At 32.6% G+C, this 24,051-nt stretch overlaps 3 protein-coding genes across 4 annotated transcripts; 2 read left to right on the top strand and 1 right to left on the bottom strand.

Annotated features, from left to right (window-relative positions):
* Window positions 1–231: 231 nt before the first annotated feature.
* Window positions 232–2,984, top strand: LOC125503709 (protein krueppel-like; the record flags this gene model as incomplete). Its single annotated transcript, XM_048664443.1, has 2 exons — window positions 232–399; window positions 2,615–2,984. Coding segments are annotated over 2 exons (401 nt in total), but the record flags the coding sequence as incomplete, so codon positions are not given.
* A 2,516-nt stretch (window positions 2,985–5,500) lies between these two features.
* On the bottom strand, window positions 5,501–6,273 carry LOC125503708 (28S ribosomal protein S11, mitochondrial-like). The gene has a single exon (XM_048664442.1). It carries the CDS (start codon window positions 6,173–6,175, stop codon window positions 5,570–5,572), a length of 606 nt encoding a protein of 201 aa, XP_048520399.1. The 5' UTR covers window positions 6,176–6,273; the 3' UTR covers window positions 5,501–5,569.
* Window positions 6,274–6,477: 204 nt separating this feature from the next.
* On the top strand, window positions 6,478–24,050 carry LOC109533569 (activated Cdc42 kinase-like). 2 transcript variants are annotated; one of them, XM_019898913.2, is made up of 21 exons: window positions 6,481–6,724; window positions 9,231–9,318; window positions 9,377–9,558; window positions 9,646–9,807; window positions 9,859–10,045; window positions 10,460–10,585; window positions 12,347–12,483; window positions 12,550–12,672; window positions 12,739–12,879; window positions 13,005–13,119; window positions 13,180–13,447; window positions 13,510–13,678; window positions 13,794–13,869; window positions 14,073–14,207; window positions 14,432–14,585; window positions 19,294–19,365; window positions 19,969–20,122; window positions 20,342–20,556; window positions 20,668–20,889; window positions 22,332–22,454; window positions 23,734–24,050. In XM_019898913.2, exons 1-21 carry the CDS (start codon window positions 6,721–6,723, stop codon window positions 23,929–23,931), a joined length of 3,051 nt encoding a protein of 1,016 aa, XP_019754472.2. In that variant the 5' UTR covers window positions 6,481–6,720; the 3' UTR covers window positions 23,932–24,050. The 2 variants fall into 2 exon arrangements, with proteins under 2 accessions (XP_048520398.1, XP_019754472.2); XM_048664441.1 differs by lacking the exons at window positions 19,294–19,365; window positions 19,969–20,122; window positions 20,342–20,556; ... (1 more) ...; window positions 22,332–22,454; window positions 23,734–24,050 and adding an exon at window positions 17,896–19,250 and having other exon boundaries at window positions 6,478–6,724.
* Window position 24,051: the final 1 nt, after the last annotated feature.

The raw sequence follows: 24,051 nt of genomic DNA, 5'->3' as shown, positions 1-24,051 counted from the left end.
TAATGGGTAGACGTTAAACTAACGTAAACAATGATATTTTCACAATTTTATATGGATATGCAGAAACTATAGAGATTTAACTGATAATAACTAGTATTTAGGTAGTTGATGGATTGTGTAAGATCAATTGAAATACCTGCTGAAATATTGGTGATGAAAGCTAATGAAATAAAGGTCCTTAAGTACCCCTAATAATATGATAATTGAAAAATATTTTAATTGTTATTTCAGGTTTAAAACCACACAATTGTCCAACTTGTGGAAAAAGCTTTTCCAGAAAAATGCTTCTGAAACAACACCAAAGAGTTCATACAGGGGAGCGACCATATTCCTGCCCTGAATGTGGAAAAACATTTGCAGATAGGTCAAATATGAGCTTACATACTCGATTGCATACAGGTAACCAAGTTATATTTTACTTTTAAGTTTGTAACTGTTATGGGGAATAATTAATTAAGTTTTTAACAAGCATTTGACTTAAAATTGGCCGTATAACTAAATAATTTTAAAATTTAAATATGGAAGCTCGATATAAGGTCGACAGTTACACACATTTTTATATTTCTGTTTAAAAACACCAAGCAGAGTAACTCATGCCAAGCGAAACACGTATTGTTTAATAGAACGAATAATTATTTGCTTTTCGGATTATAAGGATTCACAATTTTCAGGCATACGGAAAATCTAGTTTATACAGGGTGGCCATTTTCTGAATCTTTGTATGGGTAACTTCTACATTTTTAAAGATAGAGAATCCGTTAAATGGGCAAAATTGGGCAGAATTTGATTGGCTACTCATTAGCGTTTTCAAAATTTAGGTACCCGACTTGGTTCCTGAAATATCCTGAAAAGACAAGAAATCAACACTTTTTTAATTATTACATATTTCGTAAACTGCTTAACATAGAAAAAAGTTAAAACTGCCCTTAGTACAACTTTTTGCGTTGAATCCAATAAATTAGCACCCGTTGTAATAGTCAACTTAATTTACGAGATAAAAAATAAAGTTATGTTTTTTTAAATGGTAATCATAGTTGGCTGGGGGCCTTTTAAAATCCTTATTTTTTTATGAATTTAACGATATAATTTTTTACATGTTTTTCTCTTTTTGTTGCCGTAAAACTTCAAAAGAAGATAAAAAATATGTAGTAGGCTATGGAAACAAGAACTATATTATCACAGAAAGCCCAAAACAATAATGAATCGTTTAAAGTAAACGTTCAAATTGACTTCCGTTTACTCCCAGGGATTTTTTGGCATCTTCACATACAGCTCGCGAATCTTCAAGTTCATTTGGTAAAAAGTGTAAATATCTTTCGCTATTTAAATTCTGATTATAAAAGAATGGACAATAATTTTATTACTAAACTGCCATCATCAAATTTCTTGTTTCCAGAGCGTACTACACATTTTTAATGTTCTTTTGAATTTTTACGGTTAAAAGAAGAGATAAACATACAAACAGTTATATCGTTAAATTCAGAAAAAAATAAGGATATTAAAAAGCCCATAGCCAACTATGATTACCATTTAAATAAACTTAAGTTTATTTTTTATCTCGTAAATCAAGTTGACTATGACAACGAGTGCTAGTTTATTGGATTCAACGCAAAAAGTTCTACCAAAGGCAATTTTAACTTTTTTTCTAAGTTAAGCAGTTTACGAAATATGTGATAATTAAAAAACTGTTGATTTCTTGTCTTTTCAAGATATTTCAGGAACTAAGTCGGGTACCTACATTTTGAAAACGGTAATAATAGGCAATCGAATTCTGCCCAATTTTGCCCATTTAACGGATTCTCTATCTTTAAAAATGTAGAAGTTACCCAAACAAAGATTCAGAAAATGGTCACCCTGTATAGGCGGAGTAATAATAAATAAAAACTAAGACTTTAAGACTTACTTTAGGTAGCGGTTCAAAAAAAAAAGTACATGATAGTCCGAATAAAAACAATTTTAATTATAGACCGAGAGTTGTTTAGTGTAAGACAACCTCTTTAGAATATTCTAATTGTTACTATATTCCGATCGAAAAGAAATACAAATATCGTCTAAGCTGAGTAGACAGAGTATTTAGTAAAATATTATATGTAAACTAGTTTTCTTTAAATTGCAGTCTACGTGAATTTTTGAATGTTTGTAGACGGCTTTCCCAACCATTTTTGTACTGATATGAAAGTTTATCTCGTGTTTTTTTCTTTGCATATTAACTTCTTGTTTTTACAACATTACTATAAATAAACTTTTGATGCGGAGATTTATCTGCCTTCAGGGTAGTATTCAATTTAGAATTAGGTTTTTTGACAGTATTTCCAGATATCTTAATTTTTCCTATTTAATTTTTCCATGGTCTATTTAAATTTTAAGATTAAACTTTTAGATTATTATAATGAATACTCTTAAAGAAGTATGCATTAAAAAGTATGCGGATAATAAATGTGTTAAACATTTTTGAATGTTTAATGAAATATTTTTGAACTGGGGCGGGATGACACTTTGGAGACCCTGTATATTTAGTTTTTTCATGTTATTTGTTACTGTTATTTATTTCTTTAATCGTATAATGATGCCAAAAATTCCTTTTTAACTATTTAATGTTATTTACTCATTTTAGGTGTAAAACCATACGCATGCAACGCGTGCCCAAAAAGTTTTACAAAAAAGCACCACTTGAAAACACACATGAATTTTCATACCGGACTGAAACCATACAAATGTGAAAACTGTGGATTGGCATTTTCTCAAAGTAGCAATATGAGGACGCACTACAAGAAGTGCATTCTAAAGGACAAATTGGACTTGGCAAAAACTGAGAGTTTAAGTTCTGTAGACAACAATTCTTCCTAGTGTCCGAATTAATTATATAAATCAGTTAATATTATGAGAATACAAATAGTTATAAATGTCTGTGGTTTGTTTAGGACTAATTTTGTTTACTTTACATCGATTGCTTCAATTGTGTATTTAATAGACATTAAACCTTTCAGATTTATTTTCAAATCAACAAGTTTTCCAACACAAAGGCAAAAGTTACGCTTTCAATTTACGATTCCGTCAAAAACGCAATGAAAGTCGATTAAAATTGTGCTTTCAAACGTGCTTTATTTAATCCGACGTGATTCTTCAATTTTTAATACCTGGCTTCGCATTAGCGGTTTCTTCGTGCTTAAGCTTCATGTTTTCTGACCGCATAAATTATTTACCATGCTTATTATAGGTTGATTGCGAATGTGTTAAATTTGTCATTATTGGAAAAAGTGCTTATTTATTGAGAACAAAATTAACCGAAAAAATGTGATTTTATGTGCAAAAAAAAGATATACACAAAAGAGAAAGAAGTATATTTAATTAATTAATGTAGTTTGTAGCTTGTGTATTTTCTTTTCAATTAATTCGGTCTTTTAAAAAAAATTAAATAAATTGAATCTCATTCTATTCCCAAATATGTAAGTAGGCCAATGTTCTAAAGAATCTAAAAACTTAATATGGTTGTTATTGTTTTTACACATTACTAGTATTTCTTAGACTACATTATTTATTTTCAAATCAGGTATTGTTATACATATGAACACTATTTATTATAGAGTATTTCTAGATTTACGATTAAATATATATATTTTGCTAAAGTAAGTTGAAACTGTGATATTTTGAAACTTGTTTGTAGATTAAGCGTACAATAAAATATATTTTTATACAAAATCAATTCCAGTATTATCATTTTATAGGTAATGCTTTGTGATTGAAAGCAAAAGTTTGATCCCTACATCGGAGGCAATGACCCCACAGTGGGACATCAAAGTAGAAAGAGTTTTTATGCATATTGAAATGAAAAAATGTGATCAAATTTAACAACTTTTGGAAAAACACATGGACAGGGAATCATCGAAACTTCAATAAAAATTCTAAAACGTACAACTTTTCAGAAAATGTGCAAATTATGCACATTTCTACAGAATTGTTCTATGGATTTGGAACATTCAGAATTTGCGTCATTTCTTCAGAAGAGCGTGTTACAGAATTGCTAAAAAAACATTTTCTACATCCATCTCACGTATCATCGGTCCATATTAGGGTGAGGATCTCTATATTAAAGATGAAATTTTTGATATTATGAAAAAAATTATGAAAAAATAGTTCAATTTAATTATAAGTTAGATGACGATTCAGTTGTTGCAACCAGTTTTCGACCATGGTTGGAGCATTGGAGCATTTGATGGTCAATTATTGGACCAACCATTTCTGAACCGAACTACAATATCAAATGCAGTTAGAAAAAAGTAAGAAGTTCTAAATCCTGATCAAAGTGAAGCGGATGAGGCATCAAAGATTCATATGGAAAGAGAATCATATTTTAAATCGGTAATACAGGTTACTTCTGACAAGATTCAGACCTAATAATTGCCCAGCACAAGTTCCGCTATATAAGGTCGATCCACAATCGCCTTCAAGCGAGACTCTAGCCTGAATAAATTATTCAAAAAACTGAGATAACGAATAAAAAAGAAAAATCATTATTCATATGAAAATAAAATAATCATCATCATCAAGAAGACCGAAGTGGAGAAATCGACTGTGATAATATGATTAAAGAAATATGTAACAATAAAGAAGGAGACTTGGGCCGGTTTGCAGTGGGTAAAAGAAACTCAACTACATATGTGTATCTCTGTTCTGTTGAAAACATTTATACAAACTTAAAAGAAGTAAGTGATTGGATTAAAGTTACGTGACCTGGGTGTTAACAAACGTTTTAGTGCCTATGGAGGTGACGGTTAACGTTAGGCAGATTATTACTGTTCTTCCAGCTCCTAAAGTCCAGATAATTAAAACAACGATAATTTATATTTCTCCTAAAAAAAATTGGACAAAGCAAAAATAAATTTTATAATTCATAAATTAAATATAGATTCGCTTAAGCATTCGCAGCGATATTAATTTTAATTTCTGTTAAATTGAGTGTTATCTGCTTAAATAGTCTTTTATTTTCATTGAAAGTTAAAGCCAAGTATATTTATAATAAAATACCTAAAAAAATAAGTAGGAACTTGCTCAAAAAAATTAATTTCGATTTTATGCAATAATATACAGCAAATTCCATTTAAAAATAAGTGTTTTTTTATTATTTTTAAAATTAAAATTTTATTTATTCACCATCACAACCAGCGAAAAATATTATTTGCTTTGTTCTTTAAACCAAAACTACATCTCCAATAGTTCGCACTTAATTCGATACAAATAATGTATACTTTGAAGCCAACATGTAAGTAAAATAGTGCGAATCTCGAGGTGCGCCAACCAACCTATTAGATCTCATCAGCTGGGTTTAGCTGGCCGAGCTAAGCTAATGGCAAACCTAGAGATCTGCACTATTTCACTTACATGATTTCTTCTTAGGATCATCAATTCCGAAGAAATTCTTGTCTTTGAAGCCCAACATAGAGTAACAATGAAACAAACACCAACATGTAGTAACTGAGTATGACTGAAATGAGCAATCAAATAAATTCAAAAGGTATATTTGTCCACAACAAATCGACATGAATTACTAGATATTTAACAAATAATATATCTACAGTTTTCTTTGCTTTCTAGGCCTTAAAGGCGTCCATGAAACTCTGGTACTGTCTGTGATTGAAACAATATCAACTCCAGCCATTTGCAAGCCTTTGATAGAGGCCAGTCTTCCAGGTCCTAGACCACGCACTCTTACTCGAACCGTTTTAACTCCTCTTTCCAATGTTTTTTTACCAAACGTAATTGCGGTGGTTTGTGCAGCAATGTTGGTGCCTTTTCGGGTGTTCTTAAAACCTTCAATTCCACAAGACCTGATAAGTGACGGCACGCCTTTAGCATCAGTAAAACTGAAGATGGTATTGTTATGGGACACACGAATATTAATAATCGGCAGATTTTTGAAGGGAATGCCTCCAAAGAGTCGGTTTTCCGAATCGCAGGTAGGGAAAATGTTCTGTCCATGGCTCAGGGTATCCACGGCTGCGGACTTTTCTCCTGCAGTTCCTTCGTCGATTGCTGGAAGCGCCTTAAGCATCTCCTTTCGGTCTACCACATCACGGAATAAGGACACACTAGTCCCGATAGATCTAACGGAATTTAACAGCATATAATCATTGTGGCATGCCAATGTCCTGAGCAGATTGCCGACACTACGAATCATTCTGATACAAATAATCTGTAGGGCAAACAATCGTAAAATTCCCCAGCTCAACAGAGGGAACAAGTGAGGTTATGCAACTTGAAACAGCTGTCAAGTGGTGCTAGTAAGAACTATCGACAAGCTGTGGAATTATCGATAACAATCCATATCAATGACAATCTCAATTAAACATGTGTTATAGTATTAATATGTTGAAACTAATTCAAACAGATATCAAAATTTATTCCCCAAAAGACTTTGATAAACGGGCAAATTGATGAAAGAAAATGTTTGAATTGCAAGAAATAAATGAGAGAAGAAGAGTACATAAACCTCGCCAGTGGGGGTAGGGGAACTTGTCAAACAACATATTTATATGATGAATTTTATCAATAATTTGTTTTCTATTTCTTATCAGTAGTTTAATTTTCATAAACAACATCTGACTAAACATGGTACCTGAAATGTGTATGTTGGCGGAATTTGGCAATAAGTGAATTCCATGCATTAATTAATTATAATCCCTGTGTTGGTCCCTGTGTTCTATTCTGATACAAGATAAAAAAATGGGTATGCACTTTATTTATTTTATAATTAATTACATTTAGCATTATACGCTTACGGATGCTGGAGGTCAAAACAGACGTTTCTTGCTTTATAAAAATCTGTCTTAAAATGAATAGTGTTCACACAGTGCTGAATTTCGACAAAAAACTCGTATTTTTATTAATATGTAAAAGTAAATGAAAGTTTCACAATTTGCTGCTAACCAAATCAAACATCTTCTGGATCAATTACAATTGATACAATGTTCTTGGGATGGCGCTCATAGAGCAGCAGCTAGTTTTATGCAGAAATAACACTGGGTTTTCACAACTTTCTTATTTTTTTAGTGAAGCAAATAAGCAGGCAACGTTTTTGCCACTTGAAAAGTTTTCACATATGGCCTTATTTTCGACAAACAAAATTACTCATAGAATAACTTGTTGTGCAGTAAGGAAACTTTTTAATACAGCTTGTCATAATTCTTCAAACTGATGCAATTGATTGAATAGACTAGTTTGTTGATGGTCAAAAGACGCCTAGTTTCATTCGAGATTAACTGAACATTTCATTAAAATCGGCTAAAACTAAGAGCGTTTTTGGCCCATTTAAATAACAGTTTCTCTATAAAATTCAACAATTTCTTCTCGAACAGCTAGTTTTGTTTCCGAACATATGTTTATTAAGCAACACATGCTTGTCTTTATGTCTTTACCACCCTAATGACTTTGAGGTATATTTATATATTTTTATAAATAAATTTAAAAAAAGCTTTATTATACTCTTGATTATTAAATATTTGATTTATACTTACACTCCTGTGCACATACACGAAATTAAACTAAGTCTTAAGTTTGTGATTTTAGAAAATAATGAATTATTGTAGTTTGCGCTCGTCTAGGTCAAAAATTAATGTTGTCAAATGTCCTCGGTAGCATCTTTCGTTGCGAATTTCGGTGATTTTCTGCATTATTTCTTTGATTCAAGGAGCTTACAAACAACTTTGTTGTTAGACTCAATCTTGTTTGTATAATCGCCGTCATTTTTTCATTTTTGATACTAATAAAATACCAAAAATTATTAAGAATTGTTGCTTTAAGAAATGCAAAACCTGCATTTTGTCAAGAAAATATAAAAAAATTACATGGTTACAAGAAAAGTGTATGAGCAAAATAATAGGTCTATACAGAAACGCCGCGATCGATATCTGGCAAACTGTAATTAGGAGAAATTTGAAAATTGGAGGGTGTGCTAAAGTCATTGGGAGCAAGCGGTCTAAAATATTTTTAAGATGGCCAATCTTCGTATGTATAATTTAAGCTTCCGGGCATAATTATTAATTATTTTCAAAGGGTAACTGACATCTGTAAGCATTCCTTTGGCATTTGGCTGTATTACAAATGGTAACTTTCGTCATCACAACTAAGAATGACAGTATTTAAAATAAGATGCTACAAAATTGCCATATGAAAACATTAACTTGACAATAGTTCGAAAACTAAGCACTTTTGGAATAGACAGCTTTACACAACCTTACCCTTATTTTTAATACTGAATAAGGTAAAGTTTTGAAAAATGGGAGTTTCTATTTGAAAAAATTGATTTCGAGCGGTTCAAAACGCCATTTTGAAACTTATTTTTCTAAACACTTTGTATTAATACTTATAAAAATTTGTCGAAATGCCATTAACGTAAGTCCTTCTCAACAAGAAATGCGACTCAAATTAAGTAGAAGATATTCCCTTATAGGAAAAACGGATTGTTTATTTGTTTTGCCATTATTCGAGTGGTTGCAACATGAAATATGTTTAGAATTTGGAGTAGAATTCAAAAATTTAATAATATATAGGGTGTTCCATTTAAAATAAGCAAGTTGATACCTACTTCCGGTATAACCGGAAGTGTGGCCATCTTGAAAATATTTTAGATCGCTTGCCCTCAATGGCTTGGGCACACTGTCCAATTTTCAAATATCTCCTAACTATAGTTTGCCAGATATCGATCGCGTCGGTTCCCGGTGGGACACCCTGTATGTAATTATCTGTTGAGCCTGATTCGATGATATGACCATCCGTTAATAATTTAAGTAGTTGTTACATTTTCATCAATCTCAACAAAGTTATTAAAATTATCATCATTTTTCTATATCTACACAAATATTTTATTGTTTCTTTAACCATTCAATTATTTCCAGTTTGTCAACAGTTTGCAATTACTTTCTTAGTATGTTTATCAGGATCTATGTATGCATCGTTTATGCCTCTACAAGGATCATGGAAACTGCTTTTATTCCCACAATGTGTCAATTAACATTATTTGCCTATATTGGTATTTTACTACCGGGTTAGTTTATAGGCGAACTACAAGTCAGCGCACAGAAAACGCCTAAAATGATTCAATTATTCAATAAAAGAAACAAATTAGTATTATCTGGTCCCCTTGACGTATAAATTTAAGTTTAATTGAATTTTTTAAATTTCAATTTAATAATACAAATTTAACAAAACTTTGATGCAATTGTATATTTTCGTAGAAGTCGGAAATATGGCAGTGAAAAAAGGACCAGGACTTTACGAGTTTCTCGTAGAAGCAGAACTGCAACATTATTTCAACAGCTTTAAGTAAGAGCTCAGACCTCTAGAGTGAATAATCATTTGTTTAACATCAAATCGTTTTAAGGAATACTTTAAAAATTACTCACCCTTCCCAGCTCAAGTTTACAACAGAAAGTGACTTGGTAGACATAGGAATGTCCAAGCCAGAAATGAGGCGTTTGAGGAAGTACTATGAAAAACACTTTCCTCATAATTATTTATCAAAATTCAAAAAATTGTTAAGTCATAAAAAGCAAGAAAACACAGGTCAGTTTTTGTTATTTTGTTATTAACCAAAATAATGTTCCTCCTGATATACGGTGTTATCATTAAAAAAATGTTGACAATTTTTAGTTACTGATGTAAACCTTTTACTGAATCAAGATACCCTTACTGTATCTAAGTCGCCTAAGGTTTCTAGTAAACACATAATTCCCGCTGCAAGTATTACAATCAACAAAGAGCTTGGAATGGGTGAATTTGGTGTTGTTCAGCAGGGTGTCTGGTGTAACGAAGGTAACATTTCTGAAATGCATCGGGATATTTGTTTGCTAATGCAGTTTTCAGGAGAAAGAATTCAGGTAGCTGTTAAATGTCTATCTAGAGATAGAATGCAGAGCAATATGGTGGAATTTTTAAAAGAAGCGTCCATAATGCACAATATAGACCATCCAAACATAGTCAGGTTTTTTGGGGTTGTGCTTCCAAATATCGAGGGCAGCTTAATGTTAGTCACTGAACTGGCTCCATTAAGGTAAATTGACATGATTCATACAATAGTTTCCTATCAAACATATCTAGGCAAAGCAAGATTAATCGCAAATATTTCAACAGCTAACAATATAGGTAATCACCTGTTTAAACTAGTATTTAATGACGCAATATCGTATTTGATTTTTAAAATATTATAATTCTGAATAAAATATCTATTGACAGGTAATGCACATGAACCACGTGTTTTAGCTTCATTACATACAAAATGTATATATTTAAACTTTTTGATTTTGTAGAACAAGCATTAGCCAAACATCATAAAAGCTCTCGAGTATATTGTAATTACACTGTGCAAATATTTCCATACAAATCTGACACTTTTCATTACAATTTTTTTGCATTATTACTTGTACATGTATCTTCTCGATAGCCGTAACATATTTGTTATTTCTAGGTCATTGTTAGAATGTTTAAAAGAGCCTTCTTTGAGGTCAAGTTTTCCTGTGTTAACTTTGTGTGATTTTGCATATCAAATATGTGATGGTATGCAGTATCTTGAAGCAAACAGACTGATTCATAGGTGAGTTTGTTAATATGTACAATCATATACATTGTTTGCACTATTTGTTCTTTGATAGGCATATAATCAGGTTTCGTATTTCGTCATTCCAACAGTTCATTTATTTAAAAAGGTAGCATTCTAGAAGATATTCACTCCAACCATAGCTATTTTCTAGTAACTACCTTCGTTTTTAACAAAAGCAACTATCTTTTTAAATTCAGCGACAATGACCGTAGATTTAATTTGCATTAAATGTTAATCTGAGTGATATAAAAGGGAACTTATAAACGTTGAATTACAAACATTATACAAACCTTGAATATGTTTTGCGTGGAAGTCTGATGACCTGCATACATTTTGCTTACAAATTTAATAATAATCGCATCAATTATTATATTGTGTGTTTCTCTTTTCTATGATCTAATTAAAACTGTATGTATTTATATGTCTTTAGTATAAAGCAAGCAAATTTTTGCTCGAGTTTTATGCCTATAAAAATGTTTGGACATTCAGTGACGAGTTTAAGGTTTTTTTTAGGGAATTCTAATTTACAAGCGATATGCTTAAGGGCACAAATTTACAAGCGTTAAGCTTGCTGGTAACTTCGTTATTGTTCTTGTCAGGAGCTTGTAGGTATGAGACAGCAGTGAGACCGGCCTGTAGTTTTTAATATCTTCCTTGTCCCCTTTCTTACAGATGATAATCACGTTCGCGTTTTTTTTCATGCTTGAAGTATTTCACCTTTATCTAAGCAATCATTGAAAAGTTTTTCTAGATATCCCAATAGTTTTCGGCCTCCCATCTTGACATCATCGATTATTATATCATCCGGATCTGGTGCTTTGCTATTTTTCATTTTTTTGAGTCCAGTTTTAATTTCATATTTGCTTATGTGTGGGAGATCTTCGGTGTGGTGCTTAGTTAATTTGGCTCTCTTATCTGTTTTATCGCTAGGTTTCACTTTTGAGGAGTATAGGTCCTCATAAAATCGTTTTAAATACTTAAGAATTTCGGTTCTTGTCTTGGGTTTATTTCCATTTTCCTCTTTTAATGATGTTATTTCGGATTTCCCTAGCTAAATTCCCTTTTTCTAAATACTCTTGGTCCTCTTTTGTTGTTTTCTATCACTTCCTTTATTACCCTCTCGCTATACTTGAAGACATCGGTTCTTGATAAGTTTGTTTCTTTCCCTTAGTCCATCGCGTGTCATGGATATTTTATGTTTATTTCTATGTGCAATAAGTTTTTTTATATCCTCAGCGATTTTATTATTCGCTGTAGTTTTCCTATTAACTGGAAGAGTTTTCTCAACAGCCTTCTTAATGCTCTCTGATACGTAGTTAGTAAGCTGGCTTACTTCAGAAAAGTTTTCCATATCTTGTGTGAGAATGTTTTGAAGATTCGTTCTGTACCTACTCGTCTTCATTTTGTAGAATGTATTCTACATATTTCATTATTTTTTACGAGGACACCAGTTTTTGCCTTTCATGTTTTAAATTGATCTTAATTTTTCTCCTTAAACCTTTGTTAAGGCAATGGCGCATCACTCAGCCCTGATTGCCCAGTCAACCCGAAGCAAAGGCACTACCTCTTCAACACATATCAACCCCTGGTTTTCTTTACTTGTTACTTTCTTTGGTGAAAAAACTGTTTCAATTTTTACCGCACAAACTGCACTACTCAATAAAATTTTTAATATGATTTCTAATCATTCGACATCCATTGATCAATAGACAGGTTTAAAAAACAATTATGTCTATCATTTTTTTTAATTTGCAGGGATTTGGCTGCAAGAAATATTTTGGTATTTTCTAAAAATAAAGTTAAAATCTCGGATTTCGGACTGAGCCGTGCCTTAGGTCAAGGAAAAGACTACTATCAGACTAATTTCAACGTCAATTTAAAATTACCTATAGGTAAGTTCAACTACATTCCCAGCTTTAAATTTCATCATAACACCTTCAGTTTTGAATTTATTCCAGCGTGGTGTGCTCCAGAATGTATAAGTTATTTACGATTTACAACAGCTAGTGATGTATGGGCGTTTGGTGTTACTTTGTGGGAGATGTTTTCTTATGGATTTCAACCTTGGGCAGCCTTAACAGGTATGTTATTAACTTCCCAATTTGAGTACTTTTCCTCTTGTATTCTATCTTATTGTTCCAATATAGGCCAACAAATTTTGGAGGCCATAGATGAACCCAATTTTCAGAGACTTGAGCAGCCAGATTGTTGTCCTCTCGACCATTATAATTTAATGTTGGATTGTTGGAGGCATGAGCCTGCTCAAAGACCGCGTTTTGCTGATATAGGTAAGATAAATTAAAATTTTCAGAATTGTTGCAGGTATTAATTTATAAAACTCGAAAATCGTACTATTTTTTTTATGTAGCCGTCTTATAAAAAAGCGAAACTATTAGTAAACAACGTTTTTCAGGCCCAATATTGGCTGAATGTAGACCTGAACAAGTTCTAGCAAAGATTACTTATAACGAAGGTCATCATCTGCTTACTTTTCGAGTGGGAGACATTATTACAGTTCTTGACAAAAAGTAAGTTACGTGCGCTTTAAATAGTACGCATCATGAATTGGAATTAAATATTCGTTTTAGAACTCATAATCCGCTTTGGAAAGGCGCAACTGCTAGTGGTAAAACAGGAGTATTTGATCCCATAAATGTGGTGGCTTACCTAGGCAGTGATTTACCTAGTTCATCTTTTATGCGCGCTGGTATGGATTCGACACGATCTTCAGCTCGCAGAAAATTGAAAAGTGAGATGATCAGCGCCCCTCAGAATGATTTAAAACATACTAGTCATGTGGGACTTGATGGAGCATATTTTGGTGATCTGAGTTTTTTGGGATGTTCTAAAGGGAATGTAAGTGAATATGGCTTTTATTATGATGATACTGTACTATGAATCAATGTATTTTTTCCTAGTATGGTAGTGTACCAACACAAGTAGTAGCTCCATATAGGCCTCATAAAGATTTGGAAGCAGCTCCTCTGTTAGAAGGGGATTGTGCTCTTACTCCTGCTCCTTTACAGGATCACGCATATCATGAAATTAGCGATGAAGAAACAAACAATAGTCCTCATTTAGATTTAGGTACGTCTCTGCATGTTGTCATCAACATTAGTCATTAGAAATCAAATGCAAAAAGAGGCATATGCCATTCTGTTGTTTTCTAAGAGGAAAATAACCATATATTTTGCAATTTAAGGTCCATCACTTATGGCTGAAATGGAAATGATGTTTAGCAGTTTGGGTAATCAAAATCAGAGTCTTGATCATGAAGGGTAAGGACATATTTTTCTTCATTTTTAAATTAGCAGTTCGGTTTCTTGGGACACAAGTTATAAATTGTCGACTTTGTAATGTAGTTTGCCTTCCTTGCTGCGTGTAATATTGAAGCTTGAAGTCTTGTGTCGGATACCGAGATTACTGCGTTTAATAGCCCTATTTAATTTTTCTGTATATTAGTCGTTTTCCTTTATTTCAGGTCAAACCGAAGCAATGAACTTCGCGAGAAAATGAACGCTAAACCGAAGAAACAAGCTACCGTAAAGCCAATATCAGCTCATGACGAGAAACATATTGATTCCGCTATAGCTCTTGCAAACGAAATGACCACAAGGTAGAAGTGTTTATTAAATTTTAACATTTTATATGAGAATTATTTGTACACACCACAAGGAACGTCGTTAGTTCTTATTTTAAACAAGTTAACAATCCAGTCTATAGATCGATGGTTTCTGTTGCGCTTTTTTCAGTTCTATGTTAATTTGTACTTAATACAAAGTATTAGTTTAGCCTAGTAATTAAAAAACCTTGTTCTAAAATATATTCAATGTATTGCAGATCTTTATCTGCACCAGCACCCACAACCCCTGCTTCTCCGAGCAAAAAGAAAAGTTCATTTAGCTTCAAGTTTCCTTCGGTACATGATTCTGACAAACATCACGAGACGCGGCGAAACTTTTCAGAAGAAGCTTTATCAACTGGTGACATTCAGGTAAGGTTTGCATTATTTCGTAATTAATGATGAGCTAATTGCAAGGTTCGCCAATCAATGTCAGTTGTTTTAATGAAGACCTGAGCTATGATAATGTTTTGAACAGTACGTAAAGATAGTATTAAATGTTAATCAGCTTTGAGGAGCTGTTTGAAACTTATTATATACCAATTTTCAATTAAGCTGAGTATTTTACAGGGTTATTCAGATTATGACACGAACGATTGTTGAGGGAATGGAGACCCTTTTGAGGGTACAGTTTAAAATTATTTTCGAATGTACAGGGGGTCCTAATTACTAGTCCCAAAGTTGCATTTTTTAAATGGAATGCCCTGTAAATTATGTTATTAGTGTCTACGATCGCAATAAAGTGAGTTCTATTAAGGTTTATCTTAGTTAAATCTCAGAGTTTCTGATATTTTTGGAATTTCATAATAACGAAGATCTTTTTTCTTAAGTTTAAATTCTCAACACCTATTTCGAGTTTCTAATCCAAATTAAATCTTGCGGCTATCAATAGATGCAGTTGTGTGACAAATTATTGAAAATTAGACTAAAATATATAGGGTGTTTCAAAATTGTGTTTTTTGTTCGAAACAATTGCACTTTTTGGCTGCTAATAGCTAGCTTAATTTAAATGGATCACCCTATACGTTGTGACAAGAACAGCAGAAAAATCGAATTTTCTATTGAATACTATAAAGGTTTCCTATATCAAACTCCTGAGGTTTTCATAAAAATATCATATTTTTAGGATTGATGCGTTAAATATGGCATACTATTTAAAATAGAAATAAAATTAAAATTAGGTACTATTCTATGAAACACTCAGCATTCCCCGCAGTAAGTACTATTACACTATTATACGAGCAAAGCATACAGAGTGTTTCAAACAAAATGGTGTGTTCAAGCAATTATTGCTCATTTTCCCTTGGAAAAATTAAAGACCAATTAATAAAATAAAATAAAAATCATATCAATTCATTCTGCTTGAGAGTAAACTTTCATTTTTATGTTTGTTTTGTAAAAAACTACTAACAAAACAAGATTGCATAGAAACAATGAACTGCCCACTTGAAATAATTTTAAGATAAATATTTTAGACCTGTAAAATTGCGATAGGTGACTGGATGAAATATTAAATTTGATAATATCGGCATGAATCCTGAAAATATGCGATTTCCATGAAAACCTGAAGAATTAGGTATCTGATACCGTTATAGCATTCAATAGAATAGTAAATTTTTCATCTGTTCCCGTCATAAAATGCAGGGTGTTCCATTTAAATTAAGCAAGTTATTACCGTTCAAAACGTGCCATTTTTCAACATAATTTTGGGACATCTTGTATAACGGAGTCGATTAGTAGCCACAAGGTAACATTTTTGTTCGAAATGCGAAATGGGTGTTGGGAATTTAAACTAAAAAAAAAAGATCTTTATTTTCACAAAACTCCGAATATCTCAGAAACCGTAAGCTTTAAGCATGATAAACCTTAATAAAACTGATATTTACTTCGATCGCCGACTCTAATAACAATAATATGCAGTGTATTAGGGATGCAGGGTATTCCATTTAAAAAATGCAACTTTGGGTTGAATCTAGTAATTGGAACACCCAGTACGTTAGAAAATAATTTAAATGTACCCCCGGCGGTTCTTCGTTTATTCATAAAATAATATTTTGTAAAAATTATAAAAGTAAAAAGTGTGTTAAATTAATTATGATTTAAACAGGAAGTGTTTCAGCAGCAGATCAAAACCAAATCAACTCTATTGATTGGCAATCTTGTACGCAATGAAATATTTGATATTTCTATAAAGCTAATTTGAGTTAACACCAGAACTACCAACCGGTCAATATAACCGATTTCAAAAATTCTTCACAAGACTTTTATGTAAAACCCTTCTCAATATTTTTTGAATATGTCATGACTTTTTCTAAATATATGTCATTAACACCATATATTTCTTCTTTTCCCCTCCCCCATATTTCTTCAGTTACGTATGCGACATACGTAAATATAGCAACCGGTCATTTTGATCGTTAAATAAATTTTCAAAAGACACGTCTACTTTCAGTATTATAAGATTATAGAAAATTTTAGGGGATTTACCAAAATTTTGAGAATTCACCAAAATTAGTATATTCTGCATATATTTTGGTTTGACGAGATATATATAGTTTTTAAACGAAATACGGGATATGCGTAATCGGCCAAATGGCTATAAAGTACAGCACAAAATCAGGGTCTCGAAAGCCTCTTCAGGTATTCTTCAATATCCTAGACATAGCAGCATGCATTTCATGGATATTATATGGAGAATATACAGGAGAAATTTTTTTTATAAAAAGCTTTTTGTCTCAATTGGCAACAGAACCTTCTGCACAAAATAGGAATCCATTTGAGCTACAAAACTGTACTGATTTATAGAACGGCCCTGAAAGACCACAAACACAAAAAACTTGCCAGAAAGGTTTATGTAATGAAAATAAAATGAAGAATATCTGTGGTGGTTGTACAAGATATGTATGTGGTAAATGTATATTCAAAACAATATCATTTTGTACGTATTGCGTCGAGAAAAATAAAATCTGAATATTGACAAAAAAATATTCTTAATAACTTGTTACTTTTTTATAATTTAATTTCTTATATTTTTACTAAAATATTGCAAGAAAAACAATCTGTGTTTACAATAAATGTAAGAAATAAATATTATTTTTTGTAAACGATTCTATTTTTTACAATTTTACAATAAATTTATTGAATTATATTTAATACTTTGCAAGCACAAGTCATTCGGTGATTTTGACCGGTTGGTGAAAATAGGTCATATTGACCGGATGGTATTTCGAGTCTAAATTAGCACAATTGCAACAAACCAGTTTTCTGAACGAATCAATATGAAATTTTAATCATGTTTCATAACTTGGTTCTGACAAATGATCAATTTATTCAATTAAGGAAATTACAAATTTTTATTATCAAAAAAGCAAACGCATCTAACCCCATAATGACATGAAACCTTTTGTTCAGAAAACACAAAGAATCAGTTGTTGCAATGTATTACCACACATACTAACACAATTTTATCTCTCCTTTTCCTTTTTCCTCTATATTGCGTTTATTTATTTCTAATTTTACATCTGAACACTTCACTATCTTTTTATTATTATATATTTTTTGCTTTGTTACTTTGGTTTTCCATTCTACCTTTCCAACCGTTTCTTTCTGATAATTTTTTTCACTTCACTACGCTCAAATCTAATTGCAAACAATTATCACTGAAAACACCGAAAACCTTTAGAAGTTAAAAAGCTCCCATTCCTCGCTTGAAGAGTCTCCTTCCACTCTTCGCCTTCCACTCTGGGACAAAGCTTCTGCGGAATTTTACTTTGCCAGGTCTAGAGAATTATTATCAAAACCCTTTCCATCAATCCACAGAATTCCACACAGCTCTTGCAGAAGTTTAACGTCTAATAAAGAGGAAGGTACAGAAAGTGCTATTTTGAAAGGAAGTCATAATATGGCACCGTTTGTTGGAAACCGGTTCCAAAATTCAAGTTTTGATGAGAACTATGATAGAACTGTTGATTATGGTGTTAGGAATATTCCAAGAAAGAGAGACTTGACTAAATCGGAAGGTGTTACCAGAAAGAGTTACGGCTTTGCAAGTCCATTTACCAGAGAAGCTCGAGAGTCTCAAAGTTTTCGCGAATCTCATTCAAATCGACAATCTTTTCACGTGAACTCATCCCAATATTTTGAGTCGTCTTATGTTTATTACAAAAGAGACTCAATTGAAGATCCACTAATAGGTAGACCTAAAGAGAAGCATATTTATGAGCGTCCTAGAATCCTTTCCTTCAGTGATGTTCATGAAAATATTCCTAGAAAGAATAGCAGAAGTATAAGGGAACGTAACAGGCGCCGTCAGTCATACAATCCGCAAGTGTATGAATCTAGCTCAAGTGATAGTGACTGCATTTCGGTGGGATCTGTGGATTTTGACTGGCGGCGACGTCGAAGATTGTCGAAATTCTCATGTTCCAATACGAGCATCCGATCGGAAATGATAAATAAGTCCACAAACCCATTTTTAAGACCTCAGTTTAGTCTCAAGCTATTTGGTAGATCTCCTCCTCCCTCAAGCAGTATTTTAAGTGGACTTAGTCCCACATCAGTATCGCGATGCAAGAAATTGGCAAACAGTAGCTCCAGCGATTCCATTTTATAATTTCTGAAATAATTCAGTATCTTTTTTGGTTAATTTTTTTTTACTTTACTTGATATTGTTTCTAAAACTATTGGAACTTATTGCCATACCATTGGATATAGTTTTTATTCCACACACTTTTTTTAAAGTGTTGTACGTGAATGGTAATGATCTTTGTATTTTGGTGTTTAGGATTTTATATTTCTATAGTGAGTAATGTTTCAATTTTACACATGTATTCAAAGTTTAATGTAACTATGTATTGTATGTCCTTTATAGACATATTGATATGAAACAGTGTTAATCCATCCTTAATCAAATATACATACACAAAATTAGCTAAGCGATTAATGGATTTTTATATGTAATCCAATTTACGAGAATTATTGACACCGCTAATTTTATGTGTTTACCATCTCTTTTCATTTTGCTTTATTTCTTTTCGTTTCCCTTTTTTGGTTTATTTTACGTTCGTTTTTCCCTCTCCAGTCTACGTTCACAGAGGAGAAACAGATGGCCTACCAGGGATTGGTCGAGAGTCCCACTCCCGAAGTTAGTCAGGTAAGTTTCTCTTGATAACATGCAATATTATATATTTTATTGTAAGAGTATTGAATATACAGGGTGATTCACAACGATATCGACACAGAGCAGGGGTGTGTAGAGGACCATAAGCCAACTGGTGGCGTACAGGATGGTTTTTACAAGGTTGCGTACAGAAACTCTACATGGACTTATGTTTGTGCAAAAAACTCGAAAAAAACTGCAAGAGATAAAAAAAAATCTTAAATTGAACAATAAATTCAAAAATTTGTTCGGTCGGAGTCAGTGGAGCACCACAAAAACGTTCGGAGGATAAAAATGGAGTATGCTTCTAGAAAAAAACCGCCCTGTACGCAACCAGTTGGCTTACCTACGGGTAAAGGGTCTGAACAGTAGCCTACGTTCAAAATTTGTACAAAATATCCTGTATCTCGTTCACCATGGGCCTGAGAAAAAAAACTTAAATGGCACCTTGACTTGTTTTGAGGTCCTCTACACACTCCTGCTCTGTGTCTATAAGCTTGTAAATCACCCTGTATTTTTCATGTCCATAAACCGAATTTTTATTGCTAAAAATGCTTTCTAATTTAAACTAGTTTTTTTAATTACTTGATTGTTTAGCTAATGGTAACAAATCCATTAAGAATGCTGCGGTCTGGTCAGCCAGTCATAGGCAGTAGGACAAGATCGACAAGTGTAGCTAGTAGTACTCTGCCAACTAGACTAGGCGGATCCCTTAGGAGTTCACTCTCAGAGAGTTCTCAGGACAAAACAGGTAATATTCATTAATCAAAAGAGGTCCGTCGAGGAGTGGAATTTATTCCTGTTTCCAGGAGATTCTATTTTACGACGGCCTAAAAACCGGAAAAACCCACTAGTTTTAATATTCATTAATATTTCAAATATAATTTGGCTGTCTAGTTGATCAATTGCGAAGATTTACAGCAAGATAATTGAAGTGTTAGGAGAAAATTTAATTTCAAAATCATTCTAGGATTTCCAACATTACCGAGATCTACAGCAGCGAGTACAATGCCCAGCAATTCAGCAACTCGACCCAGGGTGCAAAGCGAATCATCAAAAGATGAAAATCCGATTCCTTTGCCGCCACGAGATAGAAATAAAACACTTTTAACGTCTAAACCCAGGCATACTAGAAAGCATCCGTTGATAATCCCTCCTTCGAGTTTACAACGAACTCTCGATAAGGTAACCTATTCGGACATTTAAAAGTTTGTTGATTTTCTTCCATCGATCTGAAAAAAACATATATATTTATAAAATTTTAATCAGTATGAATCACATAGTCTAATTTCCTAGGTCAATACAGTTTCTCCACCTAGTCACGGTGTAACAGATCCGTTTGCCAATCAGTCGAACGCGGAGCCCTTATATTCAAATAATATGGTTCAAATTGCTGAAAAGAATCCAGATTCGTTGCATTTCGAAGAAGAAATTGCATCCAATCTTAATGCATTAGACGAAATTCACTCCGATCATGATGTGGTTGATGGTGTGGATTTTAAAGGAGAAGATGACAAGGTAAGCATATGTCTATCAATTAGAGCACTGTTTGGTATTTGGATACAATATTGATTTATTATAAAATATATATGTATATTGATAAAATTTTCTTGAATCGTAATTTTTGAAAGAACCTTAAACAATCGAAATGGGTTCGTGCATTTGCAGTTCACTTTTATTTGGAGAAAACCATACCGACTTTGCCTGAACTCGAAAAAAATTAAATGCGGATTAGAACAATCATTTTATCTACCTACGACTGTTATATAATGACTATGATTTGGCACTCTTTCAAATGTCATAATGATGTTTATTACCGCTCTAGTGCTTTTTCAAATTATACTAGTGCGGTAATAAATCTGTCGATCATTGTCAAAGTTGTGTCTTAAAATTGCACATTTTAAAATGAGTTCAAGCGATGATCTGCAATCTGATATTGAGAACGAAGCTTTTTATGTTGTTTCGGATCTTGTGCCAGATAAATCACGGAAGAAATAAAAACCAAGAAGCTTTTAATCGGTACCAGGAATGCTGCAGTGAACGAAAGATCCAAACACTTTGCTTTTGCTTAATTTGTTGCTGTCTTTGCTCCACTGCACCATTTCTGGTATCGATCAAAAGATTCTTGGTATTTCTTCCGTGATTTCCCAGGCTCAAGATCCGAAACAACATTAAAAGCTTCGTTTTCAATATCAGATGGCAGACCATCGCTTGAACTCATTATAAAATGTGTACCTTTATACACAACTTTGACAATTATTCCGATGCTAAATTTTCATTGGCGTTGTTCTGTATTCAGTTTTATAACTTATTATTTATACTCAAATAATCGTTATAGTTGTAGATAAAACATTGTACGTAACATGTAGGATATTATATTACTCGCACACACTGTGCACTTACGCACCTAAGTGATTACACGACTCGAACCACGGCGGTTAATAATATTCATGTCCTACTGGTTACGTAAATAACTATTATTTGATTCACTGTTGCCCTATAATGAAGTAAAATGTGCGATTTACGTTGTAAAATACACGTTTACCTTACATATAGGTCTACCTAAACTTCTATCTCTACATAAAGGTCTACCTCAAAAACTGATGAATATTTTAACACTATAAATTATAGTTTTTATACAACATGTTTTAATAGTGAATTGGTGTTTATAGTTTGTGTAAATTTTAAATCTGATAATGGCGCTGTTGTCTCGCCGAAACGTAATGAGATAAACGATGCTCAAAATTTTTACTTCACACTTTGACTGAGACTGAGGAAAGATAAGAAAATCATAACAAATACTCGCAGTCAGGAAAATAAATGAGAATTATCGACAAATTAAACGGGCTAGTCGAGTTGGTTTAAATCTATCGATTGCCGTTCTCTACTGGGGAATGGAATATAAAAACGATTTAAATCTACTCAAACTCACTAAGTTTCAAATAATGTATTATTCATAGGTGCAGATGCATCACGTAAGTTGCGAAGATCTACTGAAATTTGCCAATGCAAAGCCCAGTTCCAGAACTAGAGGTAATGATTCAGACGAAGTTCGAATTATGTCCAAAGTCCTAGGAAAAGATGTAAGTGTTTTGTAGTTTTTCTAATTAAAGAGAGACTCTGTATTCAAATGTTCAGAGAACCTCAAGGCAAAATATGCATGCGTAATGTGATATAATATAAGTGTACTGTCTATTTTCTTTCAAATGTTCTATTATTTTAGAAGAAGAACTAGAAACATATCATCTGATTCAGGTGATTTTGTTATTGTCACATTTTTATATATGTACAGGGTGTTTCCTCATAAGTTGACACCCCCTAGATCGTGTATTTAGAAAATTGTGCAAGTCACCAACACAAATATTTTTTTAAACTTCAAACATTTTTTTTAAATTTGAATTTAAAACAAAACTACAAATGTATAAAACACGGAAATGTCAAAATTTGACATAAAGTATTTTTAATGAAGCACTCTATATATTTTGCCTATATTTGTATTAGCCGTTTTTCCTATATTACGATTTAAAAATTATAAATAGCAACAAATCAAAGTAGGTAGCCTCGAAATTCGACAAGGCGCTCCCTCCATCCCATGACGCTCGCCTGGTAGCACTTTTTTTAAATGATAATGTTGATATCTGGATTGGACGAGCGGGTCCTATAAACGGGCCTCCAAATAGCCCCAACCTAACGCCTCTTGATTCTTTTCTCTGGGGTTATTTAAAGAATATTGTGTATGGGAATCTAGTTAGACGCCTTAAAATAGTGGATGCAGTTCACGATATTAATATTAATCCTAACCAATATATTCAAAACGTTACAGATAAATGATGTTGTGGTTAATTAGTGACCGTGATAATAATCAGTAAAAGACGCCTATTTAGGTTTCTGGGTTTTTTCGGTCAATAGATGGTGGTAAATTTAAGTCATCCTCTATTTAAAGTGAAATTAAAAAAAAAATCAGTAAAATTAATCAACTTTTGTGTTGGTCACTTTCACATTTTTTTTTTTAATAAACGATCTAGGGGGGGGGGAGTATCAACTTATGAGGAAACACCCTGTACATATATACGTTGGAAGCATTGCCTAAACGAACTTAAATAATGTTTTATTCAATATTAATTACAAAGTTGTAGTATTTGAAAAAAATACTATTTAAATCGCTGTTAGCGTTGTTTAATTGAATCTGAACTTTATTGGTAATTATGTACATTTAAACGCCTGTTTTCTGTTTAGTTTTTGAAAATTCAGTCGAGACATCAAAATACCATATAAAATGTGTTGTAATTCTCATGGCAATGTGTGCAAACACACATTGTAATAAATGAAGTATATCATGTTCTCTTCTTCTATTGAATGTAGATTCCAACCGACAAATGTCTTCAAGCTCTTGACCAGTCAGATTGGGATGTTATGAAAGCTATTAAGATCGTTAAGCTACAAAATGTTGTGAATGTCGACCTGACTTCTTGCCTAAATGCTCTAGAGAACTCCATGTGGGACGTCACCAAAGCTGCCCACTATGTGTTGCAATTAGAAGGTGAAGTAGCGCAAGTGTGAATGCATCCATTTGTTGATGATTCAGTTAACTTTAAAGCTACATCAGATCTCATTATTTTTTGCGCAATACATCATAGAATTTATTTACGCTATATTGAAAATAGACGAAAATTTAATGAG

The sequence above is a fragment of the Dendroctonus ponderosae genome, unplaced genomic scaffold, assembly GCF_020466585.1.
Source record: "Dendroctonus ponderosae isolate FM_Combo_2020 unplaced genomic scaffold, Dpon_F_20191213v2 Dpon_F_20191213_259, whole genome shotgun sequence".
Taxonomy (NCBI): Eukaryota; Metazoa; Arthropoda; class Insecta; order Coleoptera; family Curculionidae; genus Dendroctonus; species Dendroctonus ponderosae.
The sequence above is the reverse complement of the archived record's forward strand: the minus strand, read 5'-3'. Positions and strand labels throughout refer to the sequence as shown.

Excerpts from the sequence above, each read along its gene's own strand:
- LOC125503708 (XM_048664442.1), bottom strand. The coding sequence starts at position 6,175 with ATGATTCGTAGTGTCGGCAATCTGCTCAGGACATTGGCATGCCACAAT.
- LOC109533569 (XM_019898913.2), top strand. Across the intron at positions 14,208-14,431 it reads GCAAACGAAATGACCACAAG|ATCTTTATCTGCACCAGCAC; the intron begins GTAGAAGTGTTT and ends AATGTATTGCAG. Across the intron at positions 20,557-20,667 it reads TACAACGAACTCTCGATAAG|GTCAATACAGTTTCTCCACC; the intron begins GTAACCTATTCG and ends CTAATTTCCTAG.